Source organism: Loxodonta africana, chromosome 1 (genome assembly GCF_030014295.1).
Source record: "Loxodonta africana isolate mLoxAfr1 chromosome 1, mLoxAfr1.hap2, whole genome shotgun sequence".
Taxonomy (NCBI): Eukaryota; Metazoa; Chordata; class Mammalia; order Proboscidea; family Elephantidae; genus Loxodonta; species Loxodonta africana.
In genome coordinates, this window is record NC_087342.1 from 31,156,390 (window position 1) to 31,174,764 (window position 18,375).

Genomic DNA, 18,375 nt, shown 5'->3' on the forward strand with positions numbered 1-18,375 from the left:
TGGGGGGGGGGTCCGGACAGTGCTGTGGTGGGGCGTGACAGGAGTGGGGGTCCCACAGGGGAGGTGAACGCAGACTGCGGTATGGGGCAGGAGGGGAGGGAGGAAAGCCATGAGGCAGGAGGGAGAGGAGCGTGGGGCGGGGAACCCGCGCACACGCTGGGGCGTGGAGCGGGGCGCGGGGACCGAGCTGCGCGCCGGGCGGCATGGCGTGGCCCTGCATCAGCCGCCTGTGCTGCCTGGCACGGCGCTGGAACCAGCTGGACCGCTCCGACGTGGCGGTGCCGCTGACCCTGCACAGCTACTCGGACCTCGAGGGCGAGGAGCCGGGTCCTGGCGGCGCTGCCTTGCGCAGGGGCCCAAGCGCCCGGGAGCCGAGCCGGGACGTTCCGCTCACGCAGTACCAGTGGGACTTTGGCGTGCGGACAGCGCCTGCGGGGCCCAGCGAGGGGCCGCAGGGGCGCAGGGCGGGGGCTGGCAGCCGCAGGGACAAGCCCCCGGCTCCTGGCGACCGGTCGGTCTACGTGCTCCCCATCGGCGACACGGACGGTACCGCAGCAGTGACCACGTCGTACAGGTATTAGGCGGGGACAGGGGAAAGAATCTTGTCCAGCCCCCCTGGTCGGGGGAAACCGAGGCACGGAGCCGAAAGGGCGGCGGGTGGGTGGGGAGCGAGAAGGCTGCAAGCGACCTCGGAGGTTATTCCCTTTGGTCCCCGGGCACTGCAGCCGTCGCTCTCACTGCCCCCTGACCAGACTCAGTGAACGGGCACTAGCACGGATGCGGAGTTCACTACCTCCACTGGGCAGGCCTCTCCCCTCCCGGGCAGCCCAGCCAGCGATTACCGAGTTGGAATCTGCTTGCCTGGGAGAGGTGGGCGCAGGCCAGCTGCCGAGCTCCCGTGGATCAGCGCGCTGGGGGGGGGGGGGGGGGCGGGGAACCGCTGGTGTTGAGGACTAAGCATAGGATCCCGAGTGGGTGGTCCCCACGTGGGTCCTCCCACCCCTCAGCTCTGCACCCGAACCACAGAGAGCTTTCTCTTACTACAAGATACTAGCTAGAAAAATCGAAAACTACAGAAATTACAAATACCCCCTAGCCCCAAAGCAAACTGGCATTTCTAATCCCAACGTGCATCTGAGTACACACCCACTGACACATTCTTAGATGATTCTTACTGCACACATTTTTTCACCTGTTGTGGATGTCTGTCCCTGTTACAAGGTGTTCTTCTACAACAGGAATTCTAACAGATGTGTATCAGGTATATAGACAGTTCATCTACTCTCTTACAGAATATTCCCAGCTCTGGTATCACAGTGGTTAAGCACTTGGCTGCTAATTGAAAGGTTGGCAGTTAGAACCCAGCAGCTGCTCTGCAGGAGAAAGATGTGGCAGTTTGCTTCCATAAAGCTTACAGCCTTGGAAACCCTGTGGGGAAGTTCTGTAGGGCTGGTATGAGTCAGGATTTGATTCGACAGCAATGGGTGGTCTTATGGAATATTTAGGGTGTTTTAATTTGAGGCTATTAAGAAACTACTGTTCCTTTGACTCAGCTATCTGACTTCTAGGAACGTTTCCCTCAGCACCCTTGAGCATTGGGTGGGGTGTAAGGGGCCCAGGGTACACTGCCACTGTGTACATAAGATGGACACGCCTCAGTGTCCTGCTGATGTGGGGCATGGCCAAGGCCAATTAGATGACAGCGTATCCACGGGACACGATGAAGCCCTCTGTGACGGAGCTTCACTCTGTGTCCAAACGAGGTGCAGGGCAGCAGGTACAATACGCCACTGTCTGTTTTCAAAGGGGACGTTAATATCCATGTAAGTGCCAAAGCAGCCTAGAGCTTTTCTGAACGGACATGTGAGAAAATGCCCACCTCTGAGGGGCGGGAGGAGGGGTGGGTCTGCTAGGGATGCAAGGGAGACTGCTCTTTTCAACTGTTTCCTTTTTTAAAAAACACGTACACGTGTCATCTATTTAAAAAAAGAAAACAGCAAATTAAAAAAAAAAAGTAACTTCAGTGATGAACATCCTTGTAGCTAAATCTCTGGCCAGGTCATCATTTCTTTGGGCTAAATCCCCACCTGTGGAATTTAAGGGCCAAAAGGTATGAACTCCCCCTCCCCCAATTTGTTGTTTAAAAATCAACTATGTTGAGGCATAATTTCCAGACGATAAAATCTGCCCATGACAAATGTATAGATGGATGACTTCTGAAAAATGTATGCACCCAAGTAACAGCAGCATTATCAGGACATGTAGAACATTCTCAGGCCCCAGAAGGTTCCTAGGGAGGCCTGCATTTCTTAAGAAGCTTGCAGGGAGTGTTGCAGGGTGGGTCTTGTGCTCACTAACCACGTACTCAACCCCATGGGAATGTGGGTGGCAGGCAGACCCTGAGCAGTGGAACTGTGGCTGGTCTGACTGCTGCACAAAGGGGCCCTGGACCAGCTAGAGAGGCCAGGTGAGCGGTCTGGAAAAGACACCTCTTGGTGGCCAGGGGTCTGGGTGTCTGCAGCGGACCTCAGAGAGCTGAGAGGAGGAGGAAGGAGCAGGGCGTTCCAGGCACTAGGACCAGGGGCGAGGGGTGGAGCTTGCAGGGAGGTAACTCCAGCTTGGGGAGGGAAGGGCTTTCTAATAATGAGAACTGTCTACAGTGGAGGCACCAGGCTCAGGACTGTCCATGGATCATTTCCCTGAGGCCTCAAGAGCCCAGTGGGTCTGGTTCCATCATCACTGTCCCCATCTTATGGGTGAGGAACCTCAGCGACTGGCACAAGGTCACAGAGCTCCTCACAGCAGGGCAAGGAGCAGACCCGAAGTCTGCCAGCCTCAGAGCCCAAAATTTGTATGCTTCACAAGTTGTCTACTTGGATCCAAAATCAACACCCATGGAAGCAGCAGCCAAGAAATTAAACAACACATTGCATTGGGCAAATCTGCTGCAAAAGACCTCTTTAAAGTGTTAAAAAGCAAAGATGTCACCTTGAGGACTAAGGTGCGCCTGACCCAAGCCATGGTATTTTCAATTGCCTTATATGCATGTGAAAGCTGGACAATGGGATAAGGAAGACCATAGAAAAACCGGTGCATTTGAATTATGGTGTTGGCAAAAAATACTAAATATACTATGGATGGATATCAGAAGAGACTCTGAAACTTGCTCTCCAACATTGAGCAGCTAAAGCCAATGGAAGAAATGATGAAGTAAAAGAACTGGACAGAAGATTTCAAAGGGCGGCTCGAGAAGAAAAAGTATTACGATGACATGTGCAAAGAGCTGGAGATGGAAAACCAAAAGGGAAGAACATGCTCAGCATTTCTCAAGCTGAAAGAACTGAAGAAAAAATTCAGGCCTCAAGTTGCAATAGTGAAGGATTCTATGGGGAAAATACTATATGATGCAAGAAGCATCAAAAGAAGATGGAAGGAATACAGAGTGTCATTATACCAAAAAGAATTAGTTGATGTTCAACCATTTCAAGAGGTGGCATATGACCAGGAACCAATGGTACTGAAGGCAGAAGTCCAAGCCGCTCTGAAGGCATTGGCAAAAAACAAGGCTCTAGGAGCTGATGGAGTATCAACTGAGATGCTTCAACAAACAGATGCAGCACTGGAGGTGCTCACTCGTCTATGCCAAGAAATATGGAAGACAGCTTCCTGGCCAACTGACTGGAAGAGATCCATATTTATGCTTATTCCCAAGAAAGGTGATCCAACCGAATGTGGAAATTATAGAACAATATCGTTAATGTCACTCGCAAGCAAAATTTTGCTGAAGATCATTCAAAAACGGCTGCAGCAGTATATCGACAGGGAACTGCCAGAAATTCAGGCCGGTTTCAGAAGAGGACGTGGAACCAGGGATATCATTGCTGATGTCAGATGGATCCTGGCTGAGAGCAGAGAATACCAGAGGGATGTTTACCTGTGTTTTACTGACTATGCAAAGGCATTCGACAAATTATGGATAACATTGCGAAGAATGGGAATTCCAGAACACTAAATTGTGCTCATGAGGAACCTATACGTAGATCGAGAGACAGTTGTTCGAACAGAACGAGGTGATGCTGAGTGGTTTAAAGTCAGGCGTGTGTCAGGGTTGTATCCTTTCACCATGCCTATTCAGTCTGTATGCTGATCAAGTAATCTGAGAAGCTGGACTATGTGAAGAAGAACGGGGCAGGCATCAGGATTGGAGGAAGACTCATTAACAACCTGTGCTATGCAGATGACACAACCTTGCTTGCTGAAAGCAAAGAGGACTTGAAGTACTTACTGATGAAGATCAAAGACCACAGCCTTCAGTATGGATTACACCTCAACATAAAACAAAAATCCTCCCAAGTGGACCAATGGGCAACATGGTAAATGAAGAAACGACTGAAGTTGTCAAGGATTTCATTTTACTTGGATCCACAATCAACAGCCATGGAAGCAGCAGTCAGAAGATCAAAAGACGCATTGCATTGGGCAAATCTGCTGCAAAGGACCTCTTTAAGTGTTGAAAAGCAAAGATGTCACTTTGAAGACTAAGGTATAACTGACCCAAGCCATGGTACTGTCAATTGCATCATATGCATGTGAAAGCTGGACAATGAATAAGGAAGACCAAAGAAGAATTGACGCCTTCGAATTGTGGTGCTGGTGAATACCGAATATACCATGGACTGCCAGAAAGAACAAATCTCTCTTGGAAGAAATACAACCAGAATGCTCCTTAGAAGCAAGGATGGCGAGCCTGCATCTTACATACTTTGGACATGTTGTCAGGAGGGATCAGTCCCTGGAGAAGGACATTATGATTGGTAGAGTACAGGGTCAGCCAAAAAAAGGAAGACCCTCAACAATGTGGGCTGACACAGTGGCTGCAACAGTGGGCTCAAGCGTAACAACGATTTTAAGGATGGTGCAGGACCAGGCAGTGTTTCGTTCTGCTGTACACAAGGTCACTATGAGTCGGAAACAACCTGACAGCACCTAACAGCAACAAGAACCGTGGACTGCCATAAGAACAAACAAATCTGTCTTGGAGGAAGTACAGCCAGAATGCTCCTTAGAATCGAGGATGTCGAGACTTCGTCTCACGTGCTTTGGACACATTATCAGGAGAGACCAGTCCCTGGAGAAGGACATCATGGCTGAGGAAGACCCTCAAGAAGATGGGCTGACACAGTGGCTGCAACAACGGGGTCAAACATAGCAACAACTGTGAGAATGGCACGGGACAGGGCAGTGTTTCGTTCTGTTGTATATGGGGTCGCTATGAGCTGGAACTGACTCAATGGCACCTAACAACAACATGTTGTCCCCCCTAAGCCACCACCTCCCCTCTATCACTTAGCTTTTGCACGCTCTGCTGTGGCAGAAAAGGACCCACAGACCCGAATGGGAACTCACGGTGCTGCTCACTGCCTGGTGTGTAAACGTGGTGGGTCCCTGGGCCTCGACCACGTCCTCACTGTACAACAGAACAGTAAGAGCTTGGCTGTGCGGACTCCACACCCCGCCCCTGGGAGAGACACAGGATCATTGCTCAAACCTGGCTCCCCACCATTATGCTGCCAGCCCCGGGGCCCCCGCCTCTACAGCCTGGCACGAGCAGTCCCATCCTGCCTGCCTTCTCGCAAGATCCCCACCATCTGAGCCAACTGTTCAAAGGAACCCAAAAAACAGAAGTAACAGACCCAGGGAACCCAAGGCCATCATAGACACGTGGCCACTTCTACCCCAGGGCCCCTGAGTGGCTGCCCAGAGACCCCTGGGCCTCAACCTCCCCACCCAGCAGGTCCAGCCTTGCCTGGCCTCTGGTTGCACATGAGAACTAGCCTGCCTCACCTGCCTGGCCAGCCTGGGCTCCTCCACCTGTCAGGCCTCCCCCCTGCACTCTGCTCTGGGCTGTTCAGCACCTTTGGCCAAGCTCTGCCCCCTCCTGAAGAACAGTCCTGACTCCGTCCTCAGTCATTCCTTCTTCCTTCCTGGGGGGTCAGCTAAAGGCCAAGCGCTAAGTCCATGATAACTGACCCCACCTTTCCAAGTGCCCATCACCAAGGCTCACGGTAACCCCGCAAACACACAGGTGCGGGGGGGTTATGGCCCCATTTCTCAGCAGAGGAAACCCAGGCTCAGAGAGGTTAAGGAATTTGTCTGAAGCCGCTTTGGGCTGAACCCAGGCAGCCCCTGTCCTGCAGGGAGGAACTGTACCCTCAGGGCCCCCTGGCGCAGACAAGGTGGACGTGGCTAGAGCACCGTAAGGGGAGGCACACAGTGGGCGCTGTTAAAAACCCAAGAACCCACTGCCATCCATTCCAACTCTTATCGACCCTATAGGACACAGTAGAACTGCCCCATAGGGTTTCCAAGGAGCAGCTAGTAGATTCAAACAGTCGATCTTTTGGATAGCATGCTTAACCACAGTGCCACCAGGGCCCCCCTATAGGCGCGGTCAGTCCTGTGTCTGGCTGTTTTCTCTCCTGGGCGGTCACCAGGCCCTGCTGGCTGCATCTTTGCCCTCCTTTCTCCATCCCCCTGCAGCCCTCTCTGACCTCTGACCTGGGCTCCAGCACTAGTCCCTCCTCCAAGGGCTCCCCCAGCTGCCAGGCTGCCAAAGGGATTGCTGTAGCCGAGGCTCTGGGGCCCTGTAGCCACTTCGGGTGGCGGGCTCATGCTGCCAAGCCTGAGACTCAGCTCAGGCTCGGGAAGCAGTTTGGGGACAGAAGGGCAGTGCCCAGGAGAGGACCTGCTTCCCCAGGAGAAACAGAGCAGCAGATGGTGTGGGCAGCTGGCCTTTGGAACCTCACAGCTTCAGAAGGAAAAATTCTCTGATAGAGCCTTGGCCCTACTCACCTCCTGGCACCCCCAGCATCCGAGCGCTGCCTGTGGACAGACAGCGCCCCTGTCACCTGGCCTGCCCGGCTGTTTTGCCATCCAGGAGGACAGCGGCTCTGTTGAGCTGGGGTCTGGAACGCAGCAAGGCCACATCCACCCTGGGATCCCAGCCTGCATGTGGGTATTGCATCCGGCCAGCTGGCCCCTTTTCCACAGAACATGGCCTCGGCCAGGCTCCTGAGGTCAGAGGGCTCTCTGCCTCCCTGAGCTCACCGTCTAAAAGGGGCCTGAGAGAGTCAGGTTAAAATAAACAGGTCTTCTTGGTTCGGAAGAATTGGGGAATTAAATCTTTTCTTCGAGAAAGCTACTCCCTGGGGGTGAGGAAGGCGGTGCCGGCCTTGCTCCTTCCCTCCCAGAAGTCAGCTTTCCCCAAGCAGAAACCTCCCCTCCCAGCTCACGCTGGCACATGTGCAGTGCCACATGCACAGGGTCACACACTGGCACACACATAGTGTCACTCTGGCACACACGCAGTGCCACACACTGGCACACACCCAGTGCCACATGCAGTGCCACACGCACAACGCAGTATCACGCTGGCAGAGTGTCACACACTGGCACAGTGTCACACGCTGGCACAGTGTCACGCCGGCACACACGCTGTGTCACGCTGGCACACACGCAGTGTTACACGCTGGCACACATGCAGTGTCATGCTGGTGCACACAGTGTCATGCTGGCACACGCAGTGTCATGCTGGCACACATGCAGTGTCACGCTGGCACATGCTGGCACAGTGTTATACACACAGTGTCACATGCTGGCAGTGTCACACCGGCACACACGTAGTGTCACACGCTGGCACAGTGTCACACACTGGCACACATGCAGTGTCACGTTGGCACATGGTGTCACGCTGGCACACAGTGTCACACAGTGTCACATGCAGTGCCACATGGATATGCTCCTTCCACATGCACCAACCAAGAAACCAAACCAGCTGCCACTGAGCTGACACTGACTCAGGGTGACCCCATGTGTGTTTGTCAGAGTAAAACTGCGCTCCTGTTTCCAATGGCTGGTCTTTGGAAGTAGATTGCTAGACCTTTCTTCAGAGGTGCCGCTGGGTGGACTAGAACCCCCAACCTTTCAGCAGCTGACTTGCCAACTGTTTGCACCAAGCAGGGGCTCCTTACCCCCACATGCATTTAAAACACCAAACTCCCTGCTGTCACGTTGATTCCAACTCATAGTGACCCTGTATAACAGAGCAGAACCGCCCTATAGAGTCTCCAAGGCTGTAAATCTTTATGGAAACAGCCTACCACATCTTTCTCCAGCGGAGCAGCTGGAAGATTTCAACCACCCACCTTTTGGTCAGCAGTCTACCGCTGTAACGATTGCACCACCAGGGCTCCATATGCATAAACCAAAAAACCAACCCTGCTGTCGTTGATTCCAACTCGTAGCGACACTATAGGACAGAGTAGAACTGCCCCATACAGTTTCCAAGGAGCGCATGGTGGATTCGAACTGCCGACCTTTTGGTTAGCAGCTGTAGCACTTAACCACTACACCAACCAGGGTTCCCTCCATATGCATACAGCCATGTAAAATCCAGACTCTCTTAGGTTTTTAAAACAGCCATTAACCGTTAGCTCTCTTTGCAGGTGTTAACAAAGAAATTATAGTGCTTATATCAGATTAAAAAAAAAAAGATACTATTTAACATTCTTTTTTCCTTGTTATTCGTAACCATGGCTACCAGGTGTGGGTGGCCGGTGCTACCTCTGGACATAAATGGCCACCATTAACCTGGGCTGGAGGCCACTGGCCTTCATCGGTTCTGGACCTCTTGAAGTGACCGGCTTCTGGACAGGCAGGAGAGCTCCCAGACAGGAGACAAGAGCCCTGGCGGGAAGGGCTGGGCCTTGCTGTCTCCGAAGCCTAGTGCGCTCCAGGTGCTCGTATTTGCTGGATGAGTAACAGCCAAGTGCTAACTAAGCTCTGCTCCTAACTCCCTGAGCTCCAGAACCGTCTGTCATGAACGTGGCAATAGCAGTTTCTGCTCCTGCTTCCTCAGGGGACCAGGTTGACAGTCAGGTGGAAGTCATTGTCAAACATGGAGCCTCTAAGTTGCTGACAGCAGGTGGCCAGTTCTCGGTGGAGCAGAGGTGAAGGGCGGCCAGGTCAGGTCTGCTTTCCCCCAGAATGGGTCTGACCGGGGAGTTGTTTTGCAGGTTATGCCTCTGTAAGGGGCGGGTGGTGCTAAAGGCCCATCTGGAGCTGAGGCAGTAGAGAGAACTGGGGTGTTCCAGGAAGAACGGGGGCACAGTAGTGGCTCCTGGGGGGTCCTGGGGAGGGATGGCGGGCCCTGTGCAAAGTTGTAAACTGTGCTCTGTGTTTCAGACAGGAATTCCAGGCCTGGACGGGAGTGAAGCCTTCAAGAGTTACAAAGGCAAAACCAACCACGGTCATCAGCACTCACAGCTCTGGGTGGGACAGCGGCCCTGGGACCAGCTTCCAGGTCAGCCTGAAGCGGTTCCGCAGGGGGCCAGGCTCCTGGCTGCCGGGCTGTGAGAGCAGGCGTTTTCTGGCTTAGGGACCAGAAATCAGGTGCTGCTGCTGTGAGATGGCAGTACAGCCACCGTCAGCAGTGGCGGAGTCCCCAACCTGCTGTCCCTTGACATACAGAAAGCCAGGGAGGTTTGTCATTAGCCAGGGGTACCCTCAGTGCTGGCCTTTCTGGTGAGCAAGACTTTCCCTCCTTAACCCCAGTCTCGCCCTTGGTGACCACTGAGGGCTAGCGCTGAGCCCTGGGGTACCTGAGCATGTGTGTAAGAGGGAAGAGACTGTGCGGGGAGGTGGCCACACTTCAGCTTCCTGACTTCCTGACTCTGCCTGAGCAGAAGGGAAGGCCATGGCCTATGTGAGCCTGCCTGCTGAGGGTGTTTCCCCATCTGGACAGGGGGAGGCTGGGAAGAGGGATACTTCCCTACTCCTCCCCGGAGCTGGTGGGTTGGGGGAAGTGGAGGAAAAGGCCTGCTGACCCCATCTCATTTTTCAGGATCCAGAGGTGAGGAGGAAGTTCATCCCCAACCCCTCGGCCATCTTCCAGGCTCCAGCGCCACGGATCCTCAATGTGTGACTGGCCATGCCCTGGAGGTCAGCAGCAGCTGTGCTTTCTTCAGGCCACCGGAGGACTGCGTGGACCCTGGCTTGGTCCTCCTGCCTTCAGAGGGAATGGGCCCGGCTCACTCTACAGACCCCTCTCAGGCTGCCCCTGGGCTGCTGGGCCGGGCTCGGGGCTGACAAGAGACAGATGGAATCAGTACCCCAGTTCAACTCTGGGCCCCAACCACTCCTCCCTTGAGGATTTTGTGGAAGGCGTCACATCTTTTAATAGCTCTTTTTGACCACCCTTCAGTTTTTAAATCTGAAGAACATGGTGCCAGCGTCACAGAACTTGAAGATCAATTCTGTTGTGACCTGAACTGGCCCACGGGGGCTGAAGAATATTGACTTAGGAGGTCCTTGAAGAACCAGCAGTGTGTACTTCTAGTTGTTTTCCAGGATGCATGATGATTTATTAATTTTATAACCTGTGGTAGTCCAAGGTGATGTCCTTGGACGGTCCTACAAATGGCTCCACAATGTAGAAGCAGGTCAGGTTATCACTTGCACGTGGTTCATGGTGATGCTGCGAGACGGGGAAAGGCTTTCAAAAGAAACAATGTCAATCAAAGACATTTCTTTATGGCCACGATGATCCTTGTTTTAACAAAGGTTTCTTGGGATGAATTCCTGAAGCCCTGCACGAATGACGGACACCTTGTGGGAGGTTTCTAATGACTGGGCCCCCCATTTTACTACCAGTTTCTGTTTTTCCCCTAACACAGCAATGATTAGAATGGGAATACCAAACACACTAAGAATTGGGAGCTCCTTTTCTGGAAGGTGGCACTTGCCTCAGTCCCTGAAAGACCTTAAAACATCACATGAAACCAACCCCACCACCCACCCCTGCCCTGCTCTCTCACTGTTGGTGGCTGAGGCTCACGGCTTCCTCTGGAGGCTGTTCATGTGTCTGGAAAGCAAACGGATGGAAATCTCCAATTTTCTCCATAAATCCCAGCCACTATGGCCATGTGGGCATGCTGGTTTACATCTCAGAGACTGGAGGCTTGGGGTTTTTTAGATCAGGACACGTGAAGATTTTCCTTTGGGTCTTTGCAGGCTCTCGTATGTGAGCCTTTGCTGTCAACCATGGGCCGTGCCATCAGACTTTACAAGCACCCAAGATGGGGCAGAGGCACGTGCTCCCAGCTCAGGCCACAAAGGGAGCTGCCCTCAGCTGTGGCCTTCACCCTCCAGCTGTGACAGGCACGGCCCCTCCCTCCAGCTGAGGAACCGCCCTCTCCTTTACAGAGAGAACCAAACCCGTACAAAGGATTCTTTCATTTCAGACTTAATCGGTTTGCATGTTAGATGTCTCTGAGAAGAGCCTGCCTGCTGGGCACTCTGGAGGAAATAAACAGATTAACCACACAATCTGAGATTTTACTAAAATGAAAAAATATAGTTTCAGTTTCTTTCTTTAAATTAATTATAAACACAGGTGATTTCTCATACTTCTTGTCTCTTGATAACAGGGATTTTAATGTGCCGTGGTTACTACCAGGGTCCCTGGGAACCCAGTGATCCTGAGGAGTATCCACCTCGGGGGCTGCAGGGTATATTGCGCTGCTTGAGTCTGCCAACCTCCCCTTTCATGTCTGTCCCTCCCTCCACCCCCAGCCCCCATCGGGGACCCTAGGGCAAAAGGAGTCTTTGAAGCTAGTCTTGGGCTCAGACCCTGGCTTCTCCACTGGCTGTAAGCAACGTGTAAGGTGATAGTAACCCTAGCACCTTGCTAAGAGAATGTGTCCGTGTGGGGTGTTCGGGGCAGCGCCTGGCACTCAGCGAATGGCTGGTAAGCGCAGCTGTGCAATTCCTTCCTGCCGAAGCACCCCTCCCCACCCTGGGAGCCAGCTCTACTTCCATCTGACGCCACTAACATGCTACAATGTACGCCCTGGGGTGCTTGCACCCCCTTACGGACACTGCTTGTGTCACGCTGCACAGCTCACAGCTTCCCCCACCCAGACCTGGCTGGAAAGCCCACTCATGCCCCTCACAGGCCTTCAGTCCCACCTCTCTGTGTGCCGGGGTGCAATGCCAGGACCTTAGGCCAAATTCCATACAGCAGTGCTTAAGCAACACTTGGCCCTGCTGTAGAGTGCCCCCCACCCTGGCCCCAGGCAGAAGGAAGAACATGCCTGCTCAGCAAGGTCCACACTGAAGAGGCCTCAGCACCGACTCTGCCAGCTCCATTCCCACAGGGAGGCCATCCTCACTCGGGCCCTGCCTGCGACGCTGATCCGTCTGCTCGGGGCTCCTGGCTGAGGCCGTTCACTTTCAGGAAGGCAAGCCCAGGGATCACCCCAAATCCCAATTCTCCAGGTGAGGCGGCCCCTCAGTCCTGACCCTAAAAGAAGTCTGGTCCCAAGAAAGCTGCCTTCTTGGGATGTTACACAGGCCTCCCTGCCAGAAGTCTTGCTTTTCAAGAACCAAATCTTTCAAAGCCTTTTAGCTCATTCAAGGGTTGACATGAAAGTGGACATTTTTGAAATCTTACTGCAAATTTTGTCATTTTAGCCATTATGATACAAGATGGTTACAGCCTAAGGACTCCTGGGAGAAGGTCCTTTCGATCTCAGCAGAGACCAATTTTACCGTGCCAGGTAAACCAGGCGTTTCTGTTTGACAACAGGAGCTGCCTCCCCCTTTGCCTGGCCAGAGGAGGCTCTGAGTTCTAACAGGCAGTCTTCCTTAGCCCCATGCTGTCAGAAATGATTACTCCCAGGGTCAACACGTCCCTTCCATTTTTTGCTTTTAGACTTTTACGCAACTGTAATCTTTTATCTTGCCAGGCTACAAGTTCTTTTTGGAAAGGAATTAAACACAAATAAATACCTACTCTTTCCCCTACCCCAGCTCTTTCTGACATAATCCAACAAGATTACAGACGTCAACATAGTGATTCAAACTCAGAAAAACTCATCAAACACTAGAAGATTTATTGCAGACATTTTTGTTACACAATTATGTTACATATGATACACTACAATGGAAACATTAACATGCATGGGGGTTGTTGAATTATTTAATATTTCTTTTGCAAAAAGGTTAACTTCGTTAGGCTGTCACACCTGTAATAAACGAGTCTGTTCTCATCTGATTCAAACCTTCTGTCCTATAGACCTGACAGTCCAATGAATGAATCTACACACCTGCCTACCTTGCCTGGGGTAGTTCAGACATACAGTATTTGAGCCTTTACATCCTAAACAACTTGTTATTAGGTCAGGGCACGTCCTAGAGCCTACTGAATACATCCCTTCTGCACCTGCAATGCTTAGACGCTGGATAATCACCCGGTCACCTTCCCGCCTTATTTTCCAGGCTCAAACATCTAACTCATGAAAACCACAACGATGTTGCTCAGACAAATTTCTCTGATTCGAAGTTTCAAATTTTCTTCAAGCAGAATAAGAGCCGATTGTTGAGTATAAATTCTTGTCCTTAACTTCCACACAGACCACGTCAGAAAGGCCGGGACACCTTCAGTGGCCTGGGCCATTACACAGTGGCCCTGCTGACTTTTGTGCTTGTGGACACTATCGCACTCCTGGCCCTGCTGACTTTTGTGCTTGTGGACACTATCGCACTCCTGCCGAGCACTGCTGTCTGTCTGCTGGCTGGGCGGCTACCTCTCTGTCTCTAAGGCACTGACTGGTGTTTCCTTTAAACACCTTTCTTCTCAGCAAACACCCCCTTGACAGAGAAGATGAGGACACTGGGTCCCAGCAGAGCCGGTGCCCAGGGCTGCTCACTCACGGCCACTCCTATGGATTAGGCAGAATGTCCTGCAGGCCACGAAGACGGTGCCAGCCAGTGACCTGCCCAGCACACAGGTGCTCAAAGCCGTTAACGACTCTGCCGAGGCTCGGGATCTGTGGATGCTGCCTGTTACAGCAAGTTTAGAGCTTCTTGGGTTATAGCCGAACCTTCACTCATCTAGGCTGGGCCCTGCAGCCCTGGATGTTGCCACAGTGACGCTCCTGCGCTCCATGAAGACAGAATTCTGCTTGGTCTGCAGCCTGTGGCACTCTGCACAGCGTTACCTCCTCCTGTAGCTGACTGGCCTGGGCTGACAGGGTGGGCCCTCCACACCAAGGCCGGCCAGGAGCAGCGCTGAGTGCGGAAGCTGATCCGTCTTTAGAGGTTACCAGAGTAGTTGTGGGGGCTGCCTGTAACCCCAGTGGGTGAGACCTCGAGCACATCAGGCTCCCTGGAGGGCACCCAGACAGAGAAGGACCTGACCCCACGGCCTGGTCCAGCTCCAAGATCCTCTTGTGGAGCCTTTAGAGCAAGTGGACAGATGCGAGCTGACAGGGCTTCACTCCAGAACCGGGAAACAAGCTTCCATCCTAAAGGGATTTTATCTGGTGTTACACTGGATCAGGTGGAGGCAGTCGTCTGGCAGCCATGCTGCTCTGATGCTCGCGGAAAGTCGCCTTTCCCCCACAGAAGAGGCATCACAGTTCCGCACGTTTCGGATTGGCGCCAGAGCCTGCTTTTCCGGGGCAGCTTCAGCCTGTTCACTGATCCTCATTCAGTATCCCCATGTGTTTGTTCGTAAGGAAGTCCAAGAAAGGGTTGTTGCAAATGGCCTGGTGAATATTACTCACTGTGATTTCTTTGGGAATCCTGGTCCAAAAAACAAAGGGTGTTATCAGGTGTAACTATCAGGCATCTAATAATTTAATCAACTCACCAAAGGGATCACCCCTGAATGGAAGAGACAATGATGAATGGGAAGACATGGCTTAGGGTCACCCAGGAAGGGGCGGGGTAGATGAGTGCCTTCTTTCTCTCTTCTCCATTAAATCCTTTCAACGTGGGTGGAAGATCTGACCTGCTTTCAACCATGGTCAGCCCCACTTGGGGCTCAGATATGACTGCCTGGTCACAGGCATGAAAAGGGTTTCTAGAAGTTGGCTGAATGGTTAGGAAAAGACTGACGAATGAGAAAAGAACAGAATGATATTTTTGTAATTTCAGTCTCAGCAGATGGAAAGCTGAGTCAAGGCACCACAGAACTCCGGGTTCGTATGTCCTGTCTCGTGAAAAGACGGGAAGTGGAGCTATGCCAAGTGTCCTGTTAAATGTTTTCACTGAAGCACCCCATCACCCGACCCAGGGTCAGGACCACGAGGTGAGCAGCCCCAGATGGCAGTCAGCTCACTCTGGATTTCAAGCAGGACAAGCAGTAGCGTTACCCAACCTCTTCCCCTCCCACTTCCTTTTCCTTAAGCCTCTTGTGCTTTGAGGATGTATCGTATTTCTCTAAGTCTGACCTAATGTTGCTGTTTTAGGCCTCTTCATGTCTTCAGGTGCTTTTTTCTGATTTTATAAATTTATGACGGCCCTTACCAGAGTGGGATAAAATATGTTTCCTCTGAAAGCAATGCCAAGTTATGGAAAACAGGCCTACCTATCATTCTTTCAGGGCCTAGGGAAAGAGCAAAATCCAGTGTCCCAAACAATTATACGGAGGGAGCAGCCAAGAGTAAGTGGTAGGCAGTGTGTTTTAGAGCCAATGAGACCTGGGTTTGAATCTAGGTTCTGTTGTATATTTGCTTGGAAAACCAGATAAAATTACCTTCCACCACTTGGTTTCCTCATTTCTAAAAGGAGTAACAGTTGAGCAATGAAAAATAAATTGGGTAATACAGTAAAACCCGTGGAAGGCCAGAACCTGTGTAAGGCGGAAACCTGTCAGAGAAGGAAAACTCAAATATTTTTCACTAACAGAGAACAGAAAAGTGGTTAAGACCGTATCCTGTCAAAGACGGAAAACTTGCAAGACCCAGAAAAACAAGGCAGTCCCACTGAGTTCCGGCTCCCACAGGTGTCACTGTATGTGTTGTGCCTGTCCCCAACGTCTGACACATAACGGGTGCTACTGTCAGCTTTTATTCCACACAGCTCAATCTTGTAACATAAAAGCCTGCAGGGTCTACGGAGTCATGACTAGGAAGACACACACCTCTAGGCAAAGCTGAGCGTGTACAACCAAGAGAGCCTCTCAACAAGACAGAGCAGACCCTGGGTCTACTTGTCTCTGAGAATGCCCCAAGAGCTCACAGTGTCATCTCTTACTGGCTGGATCTGAATATAAAACATTTTGGAGGGGGGAGCAAGTGAACTCCCAAGAGATGTAAGCCTGAAACCACGGACTAAGAGAGGACGGTACCTGTTGGGAGCTGCCGTCTGGTATCCAACTGCCAGAGCCTGCCGCAGGATATCACTCGCCAGCTGCTCTGTAGCCTGCGATGGAAGACACGTTACTCTTCAAACCCACCAACTGCCTGCTGCTCGACAGGATGAATCTGACCCCAGACTTGAAACACCTGCGTCTAAGGGTCAGCAAGTCCTCAGGGAAAAAGTAAAGGTCTGGATGATAGATTACAAGTGATAGAGGCCATGATTCTGAGAAACCACCAGCAGGGAGACTGTCACTCATCAGATGCTGTTTTTAGGGAAAACAGAGAGGCAACGGCTGCTGGGAGGTATCACTGTAATGGAGGGGGTCCACCTGGAAGGAACTCCCAAGCTAGGATCAGACAGGCAAGGAAATGGGTTAATTATCTCCTTGCGCAAGGACAGGACAGGTGTGGCTGTCTCGCTGCAGCTGTGATATGCAGGGAAAACCCGAGGTCTTGCCTCTGCCACCTCCCTGAAGCAGTGAGAGCACTGGCTGTCACCCCAGGACCCTTCTTAAAAGGCACTTGAAACGGCACGAAACAGAACGTCTTCAGAGTGGCGTCAGCACAGAAGCCCCTGTAGATGCTTCAACGCTCAGATGGGGCCATGATTTACTTCATTTAAAAGTCAGAAGGAAAAATAGAAAGAACTCAGCCCAAGGTGAGAAGTCGGAAGTCCGGCCATCTGTTCCTTCTCTGCCCGCCCCTCGCTGAAAACCACCAACTGTGACTGCCCGCCCAGCCGGCTGCCCCCAGTGCTTCCTCCCCAGCAGCACTCACGGCCTCACTGCCACCAACAGTCACCCACCTTTAAAATCATGTCCTCCACGACCGACGCGTACACGTTCCTGTGGAGTGCCACAGGCTGCAGCGTGATTCCAATCTGGGGGAAAAAAAAAAGGTCTTTGTCCCTATTTCTACATTAAAAATGTTTCTCTCTAAACAAGCAGTGTTCTGACTGCAATGGCAAGCCTGGTGGGAAGAAGGGCGAGACAAACACTCTGGGCAAACGCACGGGAGGTGACACACAATACAGCAACTGAAGAATGTTTTATCTTATTTTTCCATTTTCTGGCTGATGGTTAAAAATGCTATCATAACCCTGTTTTGACCCCCAAATCTCCTTCGTGGGAGAACATGATCAGGGTGTGTCTTGAATTCCACCGTGGAGGCTTGAAATCAGATCCTAAGGCCCTGTTTACAAGAGGTGAGGAAGATATACTTGGAGAAGCCATCTTGCCCCATTTTTCATTTCTTCCTGTAAGCGGAAGCAAACACTGTCTTTCACCTTGGTCGTAGACAGCTGTGCCATGGCAGATGCTAAGAAGCAGTTAGGTTTCATCCAGGGTGGAGAAATAATTCTCTCCTGTACAATGAGGGTGGGGTGTGCCATAGGCACCACAAGCAGGGCCCTTGGGAGCTAGAAAACTGTCAAGAAAAGGTTACCCCCGAAAGATAACTTGGAAACATCATGACATGCCTCATGAGAGACAGGTGCTTTTCCTGAGGCAGATGAGAAAAGATGAAAAGTAAAAAATCACCTTTATCTAGCTGCCTTTGCCCCAATTCCATGCTCAACAAGCAACTTATTCACATGTAATTAATTTTCCAGCCCAAAGGCCCTGATGTAGGAGGGAGGGCATTCAGACAGTTGCTGGGATTTACCAGGCCTAAGTAATCACACATTTACTGACCAGAAGAGTCTGGAGCCTACGTGAGAGGGCTGTCTCTGACCACCTCGTACCTGGCCTGGTTGGCGACCTACCACCACCACAAGCCGCAGCCGCCTACCTTCTGTGTGACGTCCCCGATGAATTCAGACCCTGGTGTTGGTGGCAAGTAGAATTTCCTCTCCTCCTGCTTCTCCTCCTGCTCTTTTTTGACGCTTATCTTTAAGGGCTCTGTGAGGCTGAGGATGTCCACCTCCTCCTCATTCTCGGGTTCTCTCTTCTGAAACTGCTGAAGGTCCTCCAGCTTCCGGCAGAGGTTGTCCGCAGAGGTCAAGGATGACAGGCACTCTAAACGAGAGGTAATCAGTCTGAGGACACCTGTGGTGGCCAAGTAAGAGGACTTTCAGCCTCCACAAAACCAAGAGCCTGAGACCCGGAGAGAAAGGGGGATGAGCCCCCAGGCAGCTGACCTTCTTTCTAGCTCTAAGTCTACGAATCTA

General features: G+C 51.9%; 2 protein-coding genes across 7 annotated transcripts in view; one reads left to right on the forward strand and one right to left on the reverse strand.

Annotated features, from left to right (window-relative positions):
* Window positions 1-203: 203 nt before the first annotated feature.
* On the forward strand, window positions 204-11,694 carry MAP6D1 (MAP6 domain containing 1). Its single transcript, XM_064279456.1, has 3 exons — window positions 204-574; window positions 9,244-9,361; window positions 9,902-11,694. Exons 1-3 carry the CDS (start codon window positions 204-206, stop codon window positions 9,980-9,982), a joined length of 570 nt encoding a protein of 189 aa, XP_064135526.1. The 3' UTR covers window positions 9,983-11,694.
* A 1,242-nt stretch (window positions 11,695-12,936) lies between these two features.
* The window catches only part of YEATS2 (YEATS domain containing 2), an 84,389-nt gene continuing 78,950 nt past the window's right edge, over window positions 12,937-18,375 (reverse strand). For 5 of the 6 annotated variants that reach the window (XM_064279409.1, XM_064279429.1, XM_064279406.1 and 2 more), the window contains 4 exons: window positions 17,997-18,223; window positions 17,014-17,088; window positions 16,196-16,269; window positions 12,937-14,646 (listed from right to left, as the gene is read on the reverse strand). In XM_064279409.1, the coding sequence (XP_064135479.1) occupies window positions 14,538-14,646; window positions 16,196-16,269; window positions 17,014-17,088; window positions 17,997-18,223 (485 nt within the window). In that variant the 3' untranslated portion in view covers window positions 12,937-14,537. Of the gene's footprint in view, window positions 14,647-16,195; window positions 16,270-17,013; window positions 17,089-17,996; window positions 18,224-18,375 lie in introns of those variants that run through there. The other variant, XM_064279435.1, reaches the window with a different exon arrangement.